The sequence below is a fragment of the Rhinolophus sinicus genome, linkage group LG10, assembly GCF_036562045.2.
Source record: "Rhinolophus sinicus isolate RSC01 linkage group LG10, ASM3656204v1, whole genome shotgun sequence".
NCBI classification, from domain to species: domain Eukaryota; kingdom Metazoa; phylum Chordata; class Mammalia; order Chiroptera; family Rhinolophidae; genus Rhinolophus; species Rhinolophus sinicus.
In genome coordinates this window covers 47,260,290-47,277,085 of record NC_133759.1, presented here as the reverse complement: position 1 = coordinate 47,277,085, position 16,796 = coordinate 47,260,290, and the positions used below count along the sequence as shown (strand labels likewise).

General features: G+C 57.2%; 1 protein-coding gene across 2 annotated transcripts in view; it reads right to left on the bottom strand.

The window, feature by feature from the left end:
- DNAH1 (dynein axonemal heavy chain 1) overlaps positions 1-16,796 on the bottom strand; it is a 75,156-nt gene that overhangs the window by 30,834 nt on the left and 27,526 nt on the right. For both annotated transcript variants that reach the window (XM_074313060.1, XM_074313059.1), the window contains exons 12-34: positions 16,330-16,480; positions 15,349-15,542; positions 15,035-15,260; positions 14,308-14,427; positions 13,754-13,836; positions 12,616-12,757; positions 11,972-12,127; positions 11,351-11,549; positions 11,018-11,271; positions 10,223-10,435; positions 8,492-8,656; positions 7,881-8,002; positions 7,615-7,720; positions 6,879-7,058; positions 6,088-6,228; positions 5,309-5,472; positions 4,949-5,062; positions 4,022-4,210; positions 3,649-3,754; positions 2,863-2,976; positions 2,329-2,478; positions 763-849; positions 491-677 (exon numbers count right to left, since the gene is read on the bottom strand). In XM_074313060.1, the coding sequence (XP_074169161.1) occupies positions 491-677; positions 763-849; positions 2,329-2,478; positions 2,863-2,976; positions 3,649-3,754; positions 4,022-4,210; positions 4,949-5,062; positions 5,309-5,472; positions 6,088-6,228; positions 6,879-7,058; positions 7,615-7,720; positions 7,881-8,002; positions 8,492-8,656; positions 10,223-10,435; positions 11,018-11,271; positions 11,351-11,549; positions 11,972-12,127; positions 12,616-12,757; positions 13,754-13,836; positions 14,308-14,427; positions 15,035-15,260; positions 15,349-15,542; positions 16,330-16,480 (3,563 nt within the window). The remainder of the gene's footprint in view (positions 1-490; positions 678-762; positions 850-2,328; positions 2,479-2,862; positions 2,977-3,648; positions 3,755-4,021; positions 4,211-4,948; positions 5,063-5,308; positions 5,473-6,087; positions 6,229-6,878; positions 7,059-7,614; positions 7,721-7,880; positions 8,003-8,491; positions 8,657-10,222; positions 10,436-11,017; positions 11,272-11,350; positions 11,550-11,971; positions 12,128-12,615; positions 12,758-13,753; positions 13,837-14,307; positions 14,428-15,034; positions 15,261-15,348; positions 15,543-16,329; positions 16,481-16,796) is intronic.

Genomic DNA, 16,796 nt, shown 5'->3' with positions numbered 1-16,796 from the left:
GGTCAGGGGGTCATGAGAACCTCAGATTTGTAGCCAAGTCAGATAGAAGTTGTGGTAACTTGGGGACCCACTACTTTCAATGGACGTCTGAAGTGGGGACAGTCTTGTGGAACGGTCCCTAAACCGGGGGGTCTATGCTAACTTGGATTAGTGTCAGAACTGAATTAAATTTTAGGACACCCAGCTGGTGTTGGAGAATTGGTTGGTGTAGGAAAAGACCCACGGATCTGGTGTCAGAAGTATGGGTGTGAGAGCGAAGGAGTTTTTTACAGACACCAACCACCTGAAGGGTCCCAGTGGAGACAGGGCTGGGGGCACCTGCCCTGCCCTGTGGACTGCTTGACAGAGAGCCCCAGCCCGCAACACCTTTGGCCAGGCATGAGGGTCCCTGAGGCTGGACTGCCTGTCTCTGTCCCCCTATCCCAGGGTGGCCGGAGCCAGCCCTTCCTCGCACACCCACAGGACTGCAAGGCAGGGGCCAGGGACTCACCATCCACGTCCTTGAGGTTGTTATTCTCGCAGGCCCTGCGGATGGCCTTGTCCAGGAGGCCGTAGTCAGCATCCTCATCCTTGATGGTGGGGAACAGGTCGGACACGATCCCAGAGAATAACTTCAGGTCCTCCTGCAGGAACTTGGGTACGTTCACGTCACGGATGGCCCGGAGGCAGATCAGCTCCTGCAGCGGAGGCCAGATGCCCCTTCAGCCTCTGCAGAACCCTCCTGGAGCCCTGCTCCCAGGTACCTCTCAGGATGGCACTCACCTCATCCATGCTGGGATTTTCTCGCTTGAGGTTCCCAGCAGCCGAGATCACAGTCTTCACAGCTCTCATCCCGAAGTCATAGTGATCCTATCACCACCATACAGATGGAGGGGTGGGTGGGCACTGCCCCTCTTGGGGCTTCTGCCTGGAACACTCTGCCTCCCACCTGGTCCCTGACTCATCACCCAACTTGCAGCTCAAATGTCACTTCCCTTGCAGGCCGTCTATGACCACCTGCACACTCCAGCCTGGGCCAGCTGCTCTCCTTTGGGCCCCTCTGCCACCCTCTACTTCACCATCCCACTGGCCCTCTCCTTTTACCAGGTTACTTATTCTGTGTCCCCTGCTTGACTGTTGGCCCCTGACAGCAAGGACTCTGCCTTGCTCAAGTTAAATCCCTGGACAGCATTGAGAGCAGGGAGGCACTCGAATTTTGTTCACAAAGTGAACAAAGGAGTTTCCCATCTGTGCCACAAATGGGCTGGCCTAGATGGCCTTTGTGCTTCCTTCTAGAGTCTCTTCATTACATTTCTCCAGACCCACTCTTTTAGGCACACCACCATTGCTTTTCCTGATGTTGCCACTGGTTCTGTTTCTCTCCATTATATAGCTGGTGTGTTGGGAATAGTTAAACTTATCACATCACCCCATGGTACCAGACCATGAAAAGTACAGCTGGACCAGCACATTTCCCAGGAATCTTGGACTTGGATGAAGAGACTGGGCTTGACTTTGGGTCACTGCCATTTGACAAGGGGTGAGGGCATTTCCAGAACCATGTGGGGATAGTTGCTATAATGGATGGGGAGTGGGTAGTGAAGGGAGAGGAGGGAGAAGCATTTTTGAAAGTGGATGGTTAGAAAGAGGGTGTGTGGAGGGGCTGGCAAAAACAGTGCACTGTGGTAGTCAGCTGCTGTTTTTCCCAGTAACAAATTGCATCTCCTCCAGCCCATGGGTTTTGGTGGGCCCCACCTGGCCATAAACAATAGGATTTCCCCCTGGCCACAGTGACTGGTATTCATGCATAAGCAGGTCACCCAGAGAGGGCCCATTAGGGTGACACCAGGGACTTTTTCTGGAATTATTAGAAAAGAGAAACTAAGCTAGTAGCACGTGAGCCCAGACAGAGCTGGAGTTCATCTCTGCCATTGCAGAGGGGGAGCCTGAGAATGGAGCCAAACAGGAAAGCTCATCCAGCAGCAGTGCTGGAGCCGGGACCAACCACATCTATCCCTGGAACATGGGCTCAGCACGCTGAGTGAAAGGCCCATGGTGCTGGGAGGCTTGGGTGGGCGACTGGGTGCCCTTGATCTGCAGCCCTGGGTTGTGTGGCTCTTGGTCTCCTAAAGGTTGCCCTTCCCTCGCACCTGAACTAGCTCAAGTGGGCATCTGTTCCTGGCTCCTACTGTAGCTCACCTGTGCACTGCATGAGGCTGGCTAGTCTCTTAGCTGCTTACAACCTCAGCGTCCTCCGCTGAGAAAGGGGATGTAATTCCTATCGCATGGGGTTGCTGGGGGCAGGCAGCAGCTCTCAGAACCTGGAACCTGGTTGGGGCAGGGCCTCACCTGAGAGCTGAGCTGCTCAGAGGACAGCTTGAAGGTGGTTGTGATCTTCTTGGCCAGCACACTGGCCTCATTGAAGCCGAAGGAATAGAGAGAGATCTCAGCGATCATGGCGTAATCTGGAACCATCATGGCCACGGGCCGGAAGAGCGCCTGGGGTCCGTGGTGTACATGTGAACGGAGAGGCGGACCTCCCCTCCCAGAGCACCCAGCTGTCTAGACTGTCTGGTCCTCAGGAGGCCGCCACTGCCCTCCTGCCCCACGGATGCTTGGATTCCCATCTGCAGCACACCTGCCACAGCCGAGGCTTACACTGCCCTGAGGCTAGACCACTCTGCCTACTAGAAACTAGACAAGCCTGGGGCCTCCTCTCCAGGTCTGGGCCTCAGGACCCTGGGCAGGAGGGCTGCCTTGGGGAATCACAGTCCCTGCAGTCCAGCGGTTGTGTGCCTTGCATAAGTGCTTTAGCATCTCTGAGCCCAGGCCACAGCTCCAGTACCTCCCAGTGCCCTGGGCAGTCTCCCAGCCTGAACACACCTTCAGATTATCGGGCAGCTCGGTCCGGCCGGCGTATCCTGGATTCATGGTGATAAACACTGCGCAGGATGGCACGAGTGGGATCTCGGCACCCTCAAACATGAAGCGTTCCACCTAGGCAGGGGGTAGGGGTTGACTCACCTGCCCCTTGTCTGGATGGGCCACATCCTCCGTTGATCCCCTGTCCTCGCTAGAGATTGTCAACCCAGACTGGACCCCTGATCATGAGCTGACTCCTCTCTCAGGATCTGGTCTAAGACCTCCAGTCCCAGTGGGTACCATGGCCTCCCAGGTCCAAGCTACCTGAGGTCTTCACGAATCTCCTACCTCCCACTCCTTCCACCCCCACTTCTTCCCATGGAATCTCATCAAACTCAGTTCTGGGCAAACTCAGTTCTGACTGGGACCCAGGGCCCTACTGGGGTGGGGTTAAGGCACCTGCCAGCCTCCCAGATCTTGTCTCCAGAAGACTCCTGGCTACTCTGAACAATGCTGAAAGAAGGACAGATGGCTAGGGCTTTCCATAGGGTCAGGATATGGCAGGGATCACTTTATCCACTGTAGCTTGTCCTGGGAGCTGCCCCCACAGTGGGGTAGGGATGTGGGGCTCCCTGACTGGCTATAAACCCCCCCAGGGACAGCTCTCCAAGGAGGAGGAAGAAGTGCCCAGTCCTCTGTGACATGAGAGGCTGTGTGCCTGGCTTCCCACCCTGCAGGGTGGGTACGGTGGGTACAGATGAAGTGCTGAGGTGCTGACTTGGGGAGGTGTGGAAGAAGGTGGCTCACCCGCTGCTGCTGCGCCTTCTGGATGGTGGTGATCTGCTGTGCCACCACAGACAGCACCTCAATATCGATGCGATTGAACTCATCGAAGCAGGCCCAGGCCCCAGAACTAAGCGAGGTGAGAACATGAGGGGGATAAGAGTTCAGAACCCATCTGGCATCTCCAAGGCCTCCGCTGACTTCGCCGAGGAGGAAATCCTCAGTGGTGATCTCTGTTAGCTCAGCTACAACCCCAGCACCCACAGGAGCCGAGCCTCTGACTCCTGTTATCCCAGCCTGTCCCCTCCAGCACCTTGTGAGGCTGCTTTCGGGCAGGGTCCCTGTGAGAGCTCAGCCTTCCTGCCTTGTCCTGTGTCACCCTCACACCCAGCCTCACCTGGCCAGGCCCTTGAAGAACTTGCCCATGGCCATGAAGTCAAGCTGGTCGGAGCAGTTGAACACAACGGTCTGGATGGCCAAGGCCTTGCCCAGGTCTTTGGTGGTCTCGGTTTTCCCTGTGCCAGCTGGGCCAGCCGGGGCGCCCCCAAACTTGAGATGCAAGGCCCCGGTCAGGGTCAGGTAGCACCTGCAGGAATGAGAAGAGGTAGGCACCAGCCATGCAACTTCCTCAGGATTCCCAGACACAGGCAGAGAGAGCCTACCCTTCTCAGGCCCCATGGATGAGCGGTTCTTGCTCCTCCTTCCTCTCCCAGCCCAGGCCTGGCTGCTGGGGTCAGGACTGCCCCTTAACCACCTGCACAGTGCTTCCCCACCCCACCCTGTGGCCCTGCAGAGCCTTGCTCAGAAACCCACTGCGAAGGCTGAACTGTGGCCACACTTCACTTCCCTTACTCAAAGCCCAACTTGAAAATCCAGCTGCTACTATATACTGTTGGCAAGAGGAAATGACTGATTGCTTTAGAAGAGAACTGTTCACTTTATAAAGGAACTTGCCCATTATTTCTCTCATGATCAATTCTTCTGGTACATTGAAAGCATGATCTAACTAATAAAAAATAGTAAGGCTCACACCCATTAGAGAGCTATGAGCATTACGTATCAGCTCATGAAATTCTCATAATCACCCTGACGAAGGCACAGAGAAAACTGAGGCACAAAGGGTTGAGTCACCTGCCTAAGGTCACTCAGCCTATGATGGGTACAGCCAGTGTTAAACCCAAAGCCTATGCTTCTAATGCTGCGAGCTCTGAGGGACTGGCTCGTTATGGACTGGCTACACCTTTCAGTCCCTGCACTTCCGGGCCAGCCAGGACTGGAGGGAGGGTCCCAGTATGGGAGGGCATATGGGGAGAGGGACTCTCACCTGTCTGTGAGGGGAGTGATCACCAGCCTCCCGCTGTTGCCTAGGTACTCGTAGCCATAGATGAACTCGGCATTCACAGCTCGGATATACAGGTTGTTATTTGTCCAGTAGTACCTGGCATTGCAGGGAGATGGGTTCACAGGCCATGGGGACCACGGGCTACCAGGCAGTGTATACAGTAGAAGAGAGGTGGTTCTCTTGGGGAATGAGGGCATCAGGAATCCCTGTCCAGCTTGTCCCAGGGCTTCAAGGGCCAGCCAGGACCAGCCTACTGCTGATTGTCTCTCCACCCTCCCTGGGCCCCCACCTGCAGCTGCTCGGGCCTTGGGGTGGCTGGGCCAGGGCCCCTTGCCTCCTCACCTCAGCTGTGAGATCCACTCGAAGTCATTCACACTGACCACATTCTCCTGGATCAGCTTGTCCACCACATCCTTGGCATGGACCTCAATGACGATTAGCGCCGATAGCACAGCCCGCTGCATGCGGGACAGCTTCCCCCGTACCAGGGCCACTAGGTCACTGAGCTGCAGGAATGGGGGGACACTGTCAGGCATGGTCATGCTGGGAGAAGGCTCTCTCTCCTTTGCACAGAGGGTGGACTTCTGGCAGGAATAACACCTCTATTCTGGTGGCTTCTGATGGTCTGGGATGGGAGGGGCACAGGGAGGGCATTGGTCACACGAGAAGTCTGGCAGAAAAGTACACAAAAATGGAGGCACGTGCATGGCATTTGTCTCCCTGTAGTGTACAGTGCCACCTGAGCCTTCAAAGGCCAGGTGGTGGAGCCTGGTGAGGAGCTCAAGGAGGGAGTGTGGTCAGGAGCCAGTGCACAGAGCAAGGAGAGCCTGCAGGATGCTGCAGGACGTGGCTCCTTCAGTGACCACTGGGAGAGGGGCACCTGCCTGGCTCAGAGCTCTCCTTAGACCCCCCGGAGTCCCAGGGGTCTCCTTAGACCTCCAGTCCCCCCTGCTGGGGGCCAGTCGTGAGACACTCAGTTCTGGGGTGTCAGATCTTCTGCTCTTTGGAGCCAACCCCAGGCCTCTTACAGGCTCATTACAGGAAAAAGCTCCGGGAGGGACTGGACTCCCCTGGGTCTGGGGTGTATGTGGGGAGCAGATGATGACCCCCTTGACTCCCACCTGCTGGGCAAGCTGGGGGAACAGCTGGTTACTGAGGTTGTTGGCCTCCAGGGCCTCTGCCACTTCCATGGTCCAATAGGTCTGGCACCCGGCGATGGTCACCTGGCCAGGCCAGTTCAGAACCCACTGGGTCCTGGGCATCTGGGAAGATAACACAGTCAGGGCTGACCCCGGTAGCTGCCAGCCCTGACCCTGCACACTCTTTTTTTCTTTAAATATCATCTGTGCTTCTGCCTTTCAGACTCTAGAACCAAGTTGTTAATTCTACCTCAAAAGCAGAGAAGCCATTAAGCTTTCGGCTTCTTGGGGGTTGGTGGGGTCATCACTTCCTCAGCAGAGGAGACCCTGAAGCAGAGGGGTGGGAGCCCTGAATCAGGGCACACATAGCCCTGAGTTCAAACCCTGGCTCTGTCACCTGCAAATCACAAGCATTTGGGCAGAAAATGTCTCTGAACTGACTTTGTAGGATAAGGCTTAACCTCCAGCTCAGCTGCTGACTGTGGGGCTGAGTGAAGTCCTAGCCCAGGCCTGGCACACAGTGAGTGCTTGAAACATAACAATGGTGACTGATGGTTTCACTTTCTGAAGCATGTTTTCAGACTCCTTAAGGACCCCTGCCCTGAGAAGCCCTCAGCTGACTGAGGGCAGCAGCAGTCAAAGCTGCAGCCTGAGGATGAGGCAGGCAAGCAGCCCAGCTACTGTGATGGAGCAGAGAACACTGAGAAAGGAGCAAATGGAAGGACGACCAGGCTTAGAAGCTGTGCTGGGGTAAGAGGAGTGCTGGGGCTCACCGTAGGGTAGGTCTTGATGGCCCTCTCGATGATGTCCCGTATGCTGGTCTTCATGCTGCGTTCAACTTCCCGCAACCAGTCCTCCACGTTACTGGATGGGTAGATGGAGAAGGACAACTGTACCTCCTCACCCTCTGCTGAGTACATGTGTGTGATCTCCAGGTCCTCCTGGAACAGCAGCTGTGGGAAAGGTGGGCAAAAGTCGGGGTTACCCCAGGTGTGCCCAGAGGCCCCACGCATCACAGAACCAAGGCTGACCCACCTGTGCCCTTCACCTTCAGAAGAGAGCTCTGCCTCAGGGGGCCCCTCCTGAGCATCTATCTGGGCTGGGTCTTCCCTGACTACATTTGAAAAGGAGTCAGGGAAGGAAGCTAACTAACCCTGTTTGTGAGTACCCACTCCTGTGCAGGCATGTGCAGCCTCCTTTGTAGGCGAGGATGAGGATGAGGAGAGGTAGGAGCCTCTGGCCTCGTGTGTTTCTTGACCCAGCTAGCACCTCAGTATATTGGGGGGACAGGACTCCCCTGGATGAGTTGGGAGCCAAGAGCCCCCAGCTCAGTGTTGGGGGTTCTGCAGCTGACCTTCCTCCCATAGGCCCCAGGTGCATCTCTGAGGGCCAGGAATCTCACTTGCCACCTCCTTTCCTGCTTAAAGGACTTGGGGTGAGAGAAGAGCAGTTCTATTTGGGAAGAAGTCCTAGTGCTCCTGGCCCTGAGCTGCAGGCCCAGTCACCCACCCGGGCAATGTTCTCGAAGCACTTGCGCAGGTGGGGTTGCACAGCAGTGGGGTCCTTCGTCTGGGACAAGATCTCAAGTAGTTCATCATCTGACAGGAAGTAGAATCTGGAGAATGGGATAAGGGAGTGGGTCAGGCAGCTCCTGGGTCCCAGCTGCCCCAATATCACTGACACTCCTGCACCCACCCCAGCCTGGATGTGGCACGTGGTGCCCCAGCCTTGCAGGCAGGCACTGACAGAGTGGACATGGGTTGGATGGTGCTCACCTGGGGAAGGCACTCCGCTTGGTCTCCAGGTACTCGCTGAGGCCCTTCTGTACCATGTCCAGCAGCTTGTTGCAGTCCCGCAGGCTGTCCAGCAGCCTCTGATCAGAGCACACATTGATTATCTGTATGACCCAGACCAGAGAGAAACTGGAAGTGAGCATGGTCCAGCTGGGAGGCAGCAAGGGGGTCTCAGACAACACCCACACTGGCCAGAGACCCTCAGTGGGGCGTGGGAAGGAACAGGGGCAGGAAAATAGCCCTGAGCTAGGGGTTGCATCCATCACCCCTGTCAGTCCCACAGAAAAAGAGTCTATGGTCAAAAAAATTAGGGTTAAACAAAGCCAAAGGTTTTGATTTGCTGCAGGACTTATCAGGGACTTTAAAATGCTAATGTGAACTGCAAATTTCCAAGAGGAAAATCAACTATTGTTTCCGAGGAGCATCTCTCATGATGAGGAGCTCACTCATGGGGACACAGGCCAAGACCAAAGCCTTGAACTTGTCCTCCAATGTTTCTTGCTCAGGGAGAGATGAGACCAGGAGGCTCCCAACAACGTGACCAGGGCCCATGGAGGCCCCAGCTGCCCCCTCCCATCCCCACATGAGCTTGCCTCCCGATTCTCATAGGCGTTTTTCATGATCTTCCTCCAGATCCTCTCCATTGTCTGGTAGCGCTTGCTCTCCACGGGCAACTGCCGGGTGATATCCTCAGAGCTGAAGATGGGCTCCAGGTAGAGCCAGGACCTCTGACAGTTCAGCCACTCCTCTAGCACCTCCTGGGCAATGAATGCATGGACTATCAGGGCCCAGAGTCCAAGTTGGAGTGGGGTCTTGCCCTCCATGACCTAGACATTTCACCCCACCAGAGTGCTGAGCAGAGCACAGGGCACCAGAGCCAGTGTCTGTGCAGAAATTTCTAGATGGCACTGTCAGCCACAGTACTCCAGGGAACAAAGAGGCTGCATGGATGCCTGCTCTCCAGAGAAATCCCAAGATCCCCACAGGATGTCAGAGCCTCCAACAGAGACGTGCGAGCCATCTTTCCCTACAAGGGAATGGCACCCAAACCACCAAACCCTGAAGTAACAGGAAAGAGCCCCAGTGCCTACAAGACCAAACCAGACTCCTTGCCTGGCAGGACTTTGGGTCTATGACCCAAGGATTCTGAGGTGTATTGGGACTTGAGCTTGAGATCCCTAAAACATTCTCTGAAACATGAGTCCAAGAGTGAGACATCTTCAAAATAGGCCACCTTTCTTCAAATTCTATCTCCAAATTTCCCTTTCAGGATTTATCTCTTATCTTTCCCCATCAATGTAAACTCATTCATTCATTTGTTCATTCTCTTCCTTGTGAAATGTGTGCCATGGTCAGCTCTGGGCCAGGCCTGGGTCGGGCCCATGTGGGCACCAGGAGAAATAGAGGGGAACAGGATGTGGCCCCTGCCCATGATGAACCAACAGTCCACTAAACAGCAGTTCTGCCTCTAAATCACCAAGGGCCTGACATGGGTGATGGGCTCTGTAAGAGGCATCAACCAAGGGCTGCGGTTGGGAACACTTTGCAAGCAGGTATGAAGGAATCAGTGAGGGCTGCTTGACACTGAGCCTTAGTGATGGAAGGTTGGAGATAGAACTCCAGGTGGAGGGGACAGTGTGAGCAAAAGAGGGAGACCCAGGGATAATGCTGACCAGCTCAGGCATCTCTGGGTGGTCCAAGGAGCACACAGACAAGCCCTCCTCATTTCGCTCTGGCCTTTACTAGAGGTTTCTGAACAGCTCCCAGGAAGGCCCCAGGGAGGGGCTGTCAGAATCTCACTGGTAGGCCTGAGGCCTCTGCGGACAGCCCCCGCCTCTGGCCTTGAGACCCCTGAAGAGAGGCAGTTCTCAGTGCCCTGGGGCCCTCATCTCACACCAGCTCCAAATGAGACGGAAATGGGAGGCTCAGGATAGAGCGAGAGAGGGCGCTGAGGAACCTCAGGGCCTCGTGGTATCCAGCCCAGAAAGTTCCACAACTGGAGGTGCTAGCTGTCCCAAACCCAGGCAGGCCTCTGGAGTTCTGCTGGCAGCTTTCATGGCCCTCCTCTGCCACAGCTCCTGACCAAACACTGGTCCACCCCCCCGCACTGCCTCCTCCAGCAGCTGAACTTCAGAGACACAGAGCACTCTTCTAGTTGCCTTCCTCTGCACGAGGGGCCTGTCAGAACCAGGAGCTGTGCAGACCTGGGAAAGGCACACCACCACTTCAGCCCCCTCCAGGCACCGTAAAGAGCCACCTATGGGACAGGGGGCTGTGAGGGTGGGGGCAGTGGGGGTGGTAAGGGACCCCCAGGGAGGGCCCACCTGGGTCAGCTTCAACTTGTTCTCCCAGGCGCTGATACGTTGCTCGAAGGGCTTCTTGTAGGGTGAGAAGGACATGCTCTGGGTCATGACGATGTGGTCATCGAGCAGCTGGGAGGCCTCGTCGGGGCTCTTGAGGATGTAGGTGTCCGTCTTCTTGTAGGGCAGCACGTTGAACTGGATGGCTGACCACTCCTTCTCCATTTTGTCCAGAGCCTAGGTCGGGCACAAGCCAGGCTGCGTCCTGGGAAGAGGCTGGCCCGCACGCTGTCTGACCAGCCCTGGGCAGGGAAGAGCAAGCTCTGCCCGGCCATGATCTTCACGCGGGCCCCTCTGCCAAATACTTTCTGCTTGTCTGGTCAACAAATCCCCCATGGGCTCTCATCTGAATTCAAGGCTGACTGGCTCTCACACGTGGCTGTATGTGTACAACGTGCATGTATACATGTGTTGGGAGGCAGCCACGGTGCTGGTTAGGAGCTCTGGTCCCAGTTCCAGCCCTTACTGGCTATGTTACCCTGGCCAGTTGCTGAACCTTTCTGAGCCTTAATTTACTCATCCATTAAATGAAGGTGATGCTATCAGCTCCTTCCTGGGACAGGAAGTAACTTGAGGAGTCACTGAGTAATAACAGGGCTGGTGCCAACACTTCACATACCTTACTCACTCACGTAACAGAATGCACCTCAACCCCTGGGCCTGGTAAATGACCCCAGGGATGGGGCCAGTGCTGTCATACTGCCATGCCGCCGGGCAGGGCCTGGGTGGGGTAGGGTGGGCCTGCTGGTGGCTGCCCACCTGCTCGATGGCGTACTCCTTGCCAGCCACCTCGGCCACCTTGCTAATGCTCTCAATGTGGTCCTGTAGATTCATCTCGAGGCAGCGGGTGAAGGTCAGGTTGGCCTTGGGCTTGACATTAATGTTGATCTCATTGGACAGCAGCTCCCAGTGCCGATTCCGCATCCCAGGGTTGCGCAACCCCTGGATCAGCGGGATGTACGGCTTGAACTCCTCGATACGAGCCTGGATGTCCAAGGCCACGTCCTGGCAGGCTGCCGGGCAGGGCAGGTGGGCGTGAGACGCAGCCAGCACAGGCAGGGAAGCAGGGGATGGGCTGGCTTGCCCGCCTACCTGGGATGTCCTTGAACTGCTTCACGCACTTGTGCATGGTCTTAAAGGACTCAATGACATTCTTCTCCAGCTGCTCAGCATCAATGGCTGACAGGGGGTCATTCATCCAGCTCTCGGACCAGCGCAGCCAGTCAGAGGCTGTGGTCCAGAGGTCCAGGTAGGGCTGGAACTCCTTCACCATCCTGGAGAGCTTGTCGTACTGCAGGGACAGACAAGTCAGGCTGCTTTGGGGTGCTATCAGGTCTCACACACTGTTCCTTCTTGGGCCAGGTCCTCTCCCCATCCCAGCTCCTGGCTGCTGTCTCTGATCCTGTCCCCGTGGACTTGGGCCCTGCTTCCCTTCTTCCGACCCCCACCCCCAACCCCCAGGCTCTGGGCTTTGAGTGGCTGAGCAAGGCCTGCACTGACCCTCAGGCCTCCTGCCTGGCTCCAGCCAGCCTCCTTGCCCTGCGGGCCAGGGGTGGGTTTTCTCTTCTCTGTAGCCTGCTCAGTCCTGCAATCCCCTCCGCCAAATGCCAGGGCCCTGCCACCTGGCAGCTGGGTTCTGATGTGGCCACAAATGCCCTGGGCTAGTCCTCAAGCCCTGGGGGTTAGGGGACGGTGTGCCCACAGGAGGCCTACGTTGGTGACGGGCAAGCTGAAGATGCGCTCGCGGTTGTTGTAGAGTGTGGCCAGCTGCTGGCAGTCCTTCAGCTGCTTCTTGACCCGCCGCACCTCGTTGGCAATCTCATGTGCTCGTGTGATCTCCACGTGGGTGGAAAAGCCAGCTACCACCAGCTGTGGGCCAAAGAGCAAGGAGTCAGAGGCCTGTGTGGCACCACCCACATGTCTCCCCACACCCAGGGATCTCGAGGTCCCTGGGCATCAGCGTCTCCAGGTTCTGAGGACACTTCCTTTGGGAATGAGCAGGCTCCTGGCCCATCACAGGTAGCTGACACCCCCCCCCCCCCGCCCCATAGTAACATAACAAGGTCAGAGGAAGACCCCGTCCCCTGGACACGGTGCCCTTTGCCCACTGGGGCATAAAGGACACAACGGAAGAGTTGAGGCTCTTTGCTACCCTGAGTTCCTCTGGAGCCTGCTGCCAGGCACCCTCTGGCCTTCCAGCTCATTCTCTTAGCCATGTGTTCATTCATCTACCAACTGGCCCATCAAACATCGACACAGCAACGCCTGAGTCCAAGAGGTGAGGCCTGGCCCTGGCGACCTTTGTGTGTATGTGTGTGGTGGGAGCCAGTCCCGGCAGAGCCTCAGCCGAGCCTCACCTGCAGCCCTTCCAGCTTCTCCTGGAAGTTGTTCTGATCCATGATCTGGATTTTGCGGAACTTCTCCTCATCCTCGCCGTGCTGCTGCCGCACCATCTCCATCTGGTCGAGGATCTTAGAAGGCCAGTAGCTGGCAGCCCATCTGGATGGGGCAGGGATGGGCATGGGGGGGATGTCACAGCGAATACCATGGGTCAGGCAGGCCAGGCAGCGGCACCCAAGGTGAAGGGAACAATGGGGAGTCCAGGTGGAGCTGGAGCCAGCTAGGGTCGCACAACTGGGAAGTAGAAGTGAGTGGGGAGGTGGCCACTTCTTGGGGTATGGGTCTGCCTGGCAGGGGAGGCAGTCCCTGCCCTGGGAGTATGGTCTGGGAGCTGTGGTCAGCATCCAGGGAGATGCAGATCTAATATTCCCTGTGCAGTGACAGGGCAAGGTGGGCAATGGTGCTGGAAATGAGAGGAGTGACGCTGACGCAAAGTGACAGCCTCTAGTCTGCATTTCTTTGGTAACTAACCAGGGCCACCAGGTCACCATCCTTCATATCAGACCAACTCCCTCTGCCTGGCTGCCATGGGGCCCTGTGGGATACAGGGATTCTGTTGGCAGCTGGTCTAGAGATGCCGACCCTGGGGGAGGCCCACCTGAGCACCAGGATGCCCTCTACAGCCAGTGCCTGGGGCTCCTGGGCAGGGCTCCCAGGAGACAGTGCCAAACTCTCCTGGGCTCTAACGTCATGGAGGCACCCCCAGTCTGTGAGGCAGGGTGGGCAAGGGTTCTCTGGAGGCCTTGGTAAGGCAGCCCCAACCTGAGGCAGTTTCCCACGAGGCTCTTGAGCTGTCTGGGGACATGTGCTCCTCCCCAGGGATGCCCTGTGACAGGCTGACGATGGAATAAAGAATGGAGACAGGGTGGGGGGGCAGCAGGGTCCTAAGACCAAAAGGCTCAAATGATTTCCTTCTGCCCCACTGGCCACCTTGCATTGGCCCTGGCCCATGTGAGCCATAGCCTCTGGCATCTTGGCAGGGAGTTTCTGGTGTGACGACACAGCCTATGGCCATCGGGATATTGGAGAGTCACTGTGGCTCAGCACCTCCTCCCCTACCTCCCCACATGGGGTGGGGACCAAGCTCCCGCTCACTTGTCATTGAAGTCATCTGTGTTGAGGTTGTAAAGGAATTCATCCATGACCTGGTAGTCACCCATGACCTTCACGATCTGCTCCTGCAGGGACAGGTGGTGATGAGAACGCACGTGTGCCTGGTGAGGGTACGTGTGTGACTGGGACCAAGGTGGTTGGGTGCTATGGGGAGGCTGCTCTCTTCCAGAGAGGGGAGGCCTGGGGTGGGGGAGGCGGCATGGGGTGCAAGGGCAACACTGGGGCTCAGAGCTTGACCCCAAGGACCACGGCTGCCACACCTCCAAGTCCAGCCCCTGACTCACAGACAGCACTGCTCTGAACCGCCACTGTACACCCAGCCTCCCAGCACCTGAGCCCCAGCTGTCCTCTGTGCATCTACCTCACCTCCAGCCTCCTGGTTCCTGATCTCCCAGATCCTGCCTGTCTCCAGCCCTCGGTCTCTGTGCAAGGGCTCTGTGCCTCCCAGGCCCTCGGCCCCACATGTGCCCCACCAGGACCTCTAGCTCCACCAGGCTCCTGGAAACTGGCCCCCATCCCTCATGTGTGTGCCTCACCTCCAGCTCCACCAGCTTCTCGGGGATGCCCTTCATCCACTCGCGAAGCTCAGCCAGCTCCTCGATGCTGTTGGGCTTCTCATAGATCTTACGGCTGATGCTGCGGAACTCCTCACAGATCTGGTGAGGGTGGGGAGGACTCTGGGGAGGCTGGTGCCTCTCCTTTGCTGTCCCTGGGGCCTGGTACTCCTTCTTTATCCCCAGTATCTCCAGACAGGTAACTGCCCCTCCCCACCTGACCACGTCCTGCAGCCAGCTCACTGGGGAGCTGAGGCCTTGCAGTGGGGCAAGGTCTGTAAAAGCAGAGCCATCATCGCCCATCGTACTTCACCCTCCCCAGCCTCCTGCACCAGGCCCACACACACACACACACGCACTCACACACACGCATACACACAAGCACACATACATGCACACACGGGATTTGTGAGGCCTGCACTTGCACACCCTCAACTCCTAGAAATGATCCATCTCAGGGAGTCCTTTGGGAGGGGTTTCTAGGTTGCCATAAGTCTAGAGAAGGAGGTTGTAGCCCCCCCTCCCTGGGATACCCCATATGGGGCAGTCCCTGCAGGGTCAAGGCAGAGTGACTTCTAGCTCCTCCCATTGGCCTGGACAGCTGCAGATCCCCTGACCCTGCCTGGGGCCATCTTGCCATGGGAGGCCCTGTGCACGTGAGGGTATGCGTGCTGCTGCAGGCCCTGGGGCCAGGCAGGGGCGCACGTACATTGTCCACCTCCTTGTGCAGGTTCTTGGCCAGGATGTCCAGCATGGAAGTGGCCAGGGCCTTGTGCTTCTTGGACAGGCTCTGCTTGACGTTGTCGACGTTAATGTAGAAGGGCCCAATGATGATGCTGCTGGGCAGCGAGCGGTCCAGGATCTCTTTCTCGCGCAGGTGGGTGAGCACCACCTCCCGCACCTCCTCAGCTGATGGGCAACGGGTCTGGTAGGCCCTGCGGGCACACGTGAAGGGCAGAGGGTGGTGAGAGTGTGCGTCAGGGTCACACAGGCACAGACACACACTCAGACGCACACACGCACTTAAGGAACGTGGCGATGTCATTGTTGTTCAGCTCCAGGTATTTCCTGTACTCCTTGGCGTAGGCCTGCAGTGGGACCGTGGCCTTGTGTATGGCGTTGGCTATGGTGACCCGCAGTTCCTCCACCAGTGGCTCGTGAAGCCCCACTGACTCCAGCAGCGGGTTGCCGCTGATAAAGAGGTCCTCCATCACCAGCTGTGGAGCAAAGGGGTGTGGGCACAGAGCTGGGTGAGCCATGGGGCAGGCGGGCAGAGGGGTTGGAGATATGATCCAAAGACTGAGTGGGCAGCAGTGTGGCCAAGCAAAGAGCGCATGGTGGGCGTGGGGGCAAGGGTTGGGGCTGTGTATCAGCACAAGGCTGGAAGCCCCAGGAGGTCTGCCAAGGGGCAGCGTCTTCCTCTGTCCATGCCTGACTCAGCCCATTGTCAAGGAAAGGGACAGACAGGACAACCAGGTCACTGATGGTTCTGACTGACCAGCGAGGAAGGCAAGAGGGGACTGGAGTTACAGAGGCTGTTGGACCACGGGTTTGAGTTGTACACAGCTCTGGTGATGACGTGGGCACTTGTGACTAGAGTGTGGAGCTTGGCCTGTGTCCACATCTTGGTGAAACAGAGAGGTCAGGAGCTGGGTGGGATCAAGAGGGTGGGCGGGATGTGGGTCACACACGGCTGTGGCAGGAATGTGTTAGCGAGCCCCAGTCACCCACTCCTAAGTGCAGGTCAGACACTTAGCAGCTATGTGACCTTAGGTTAAACTCCCAGCCTCCTGAGAAAATGGGAATGTTAATGGTTCCCCACTCAGCTTCTGGTGAGGATAAAATGAACTACTCAAGAATTAAAGGGCTCAGCACACAGAAGCCAGGTAGGAGGCCCAGGATAAAGTCCAGCCGCTCTAATACTTGGGGCAGAAGCCTGTGGTTCAGGTGGCCACCGGAAGCCAGGGCAGCAGGTGCCCCCTGGGCCTCGAGCTGAGCCTGTACCTTCTCCAGGTGGGGTACCACATGGGTGGCCAGGATGCCCTTGTCGAAGAGACTGAGCAGAGATGTCTCGAACTGCTCCAGTGGGGTGCTGTAGTGCACCCCCGAGCTGTCCAGCACCAGGTCCACAATGAACAGGGGATTCTTCCGGGGCCTGTGGAGCAAAGGCCAGGCTGACTGTGGGCAGGGCCTGAGGAGGCCTGCGAGCAGCAGGCCCCGCCCTCTGTCCTTCCTGCCAGCAGCATGGCCCCTGAGCTTCTCTATGCAGGAGACTTGCTTCCTCCCACCTCCCAGAAACCTCCAGGTTATCACACAGAAACATCCAGACTAGCCAGATAGGCTCCTCTGTTCTTGCCACTTGCTCAGAGGTCCATGGGCACTCCATGGGGAGAGGGAGGACCCCCCCCCCATATGGTCCTGAAGTCATCAGGGCAGGTTGGCAAGACACTGGGCGCTTGCAGTCTCCTGCT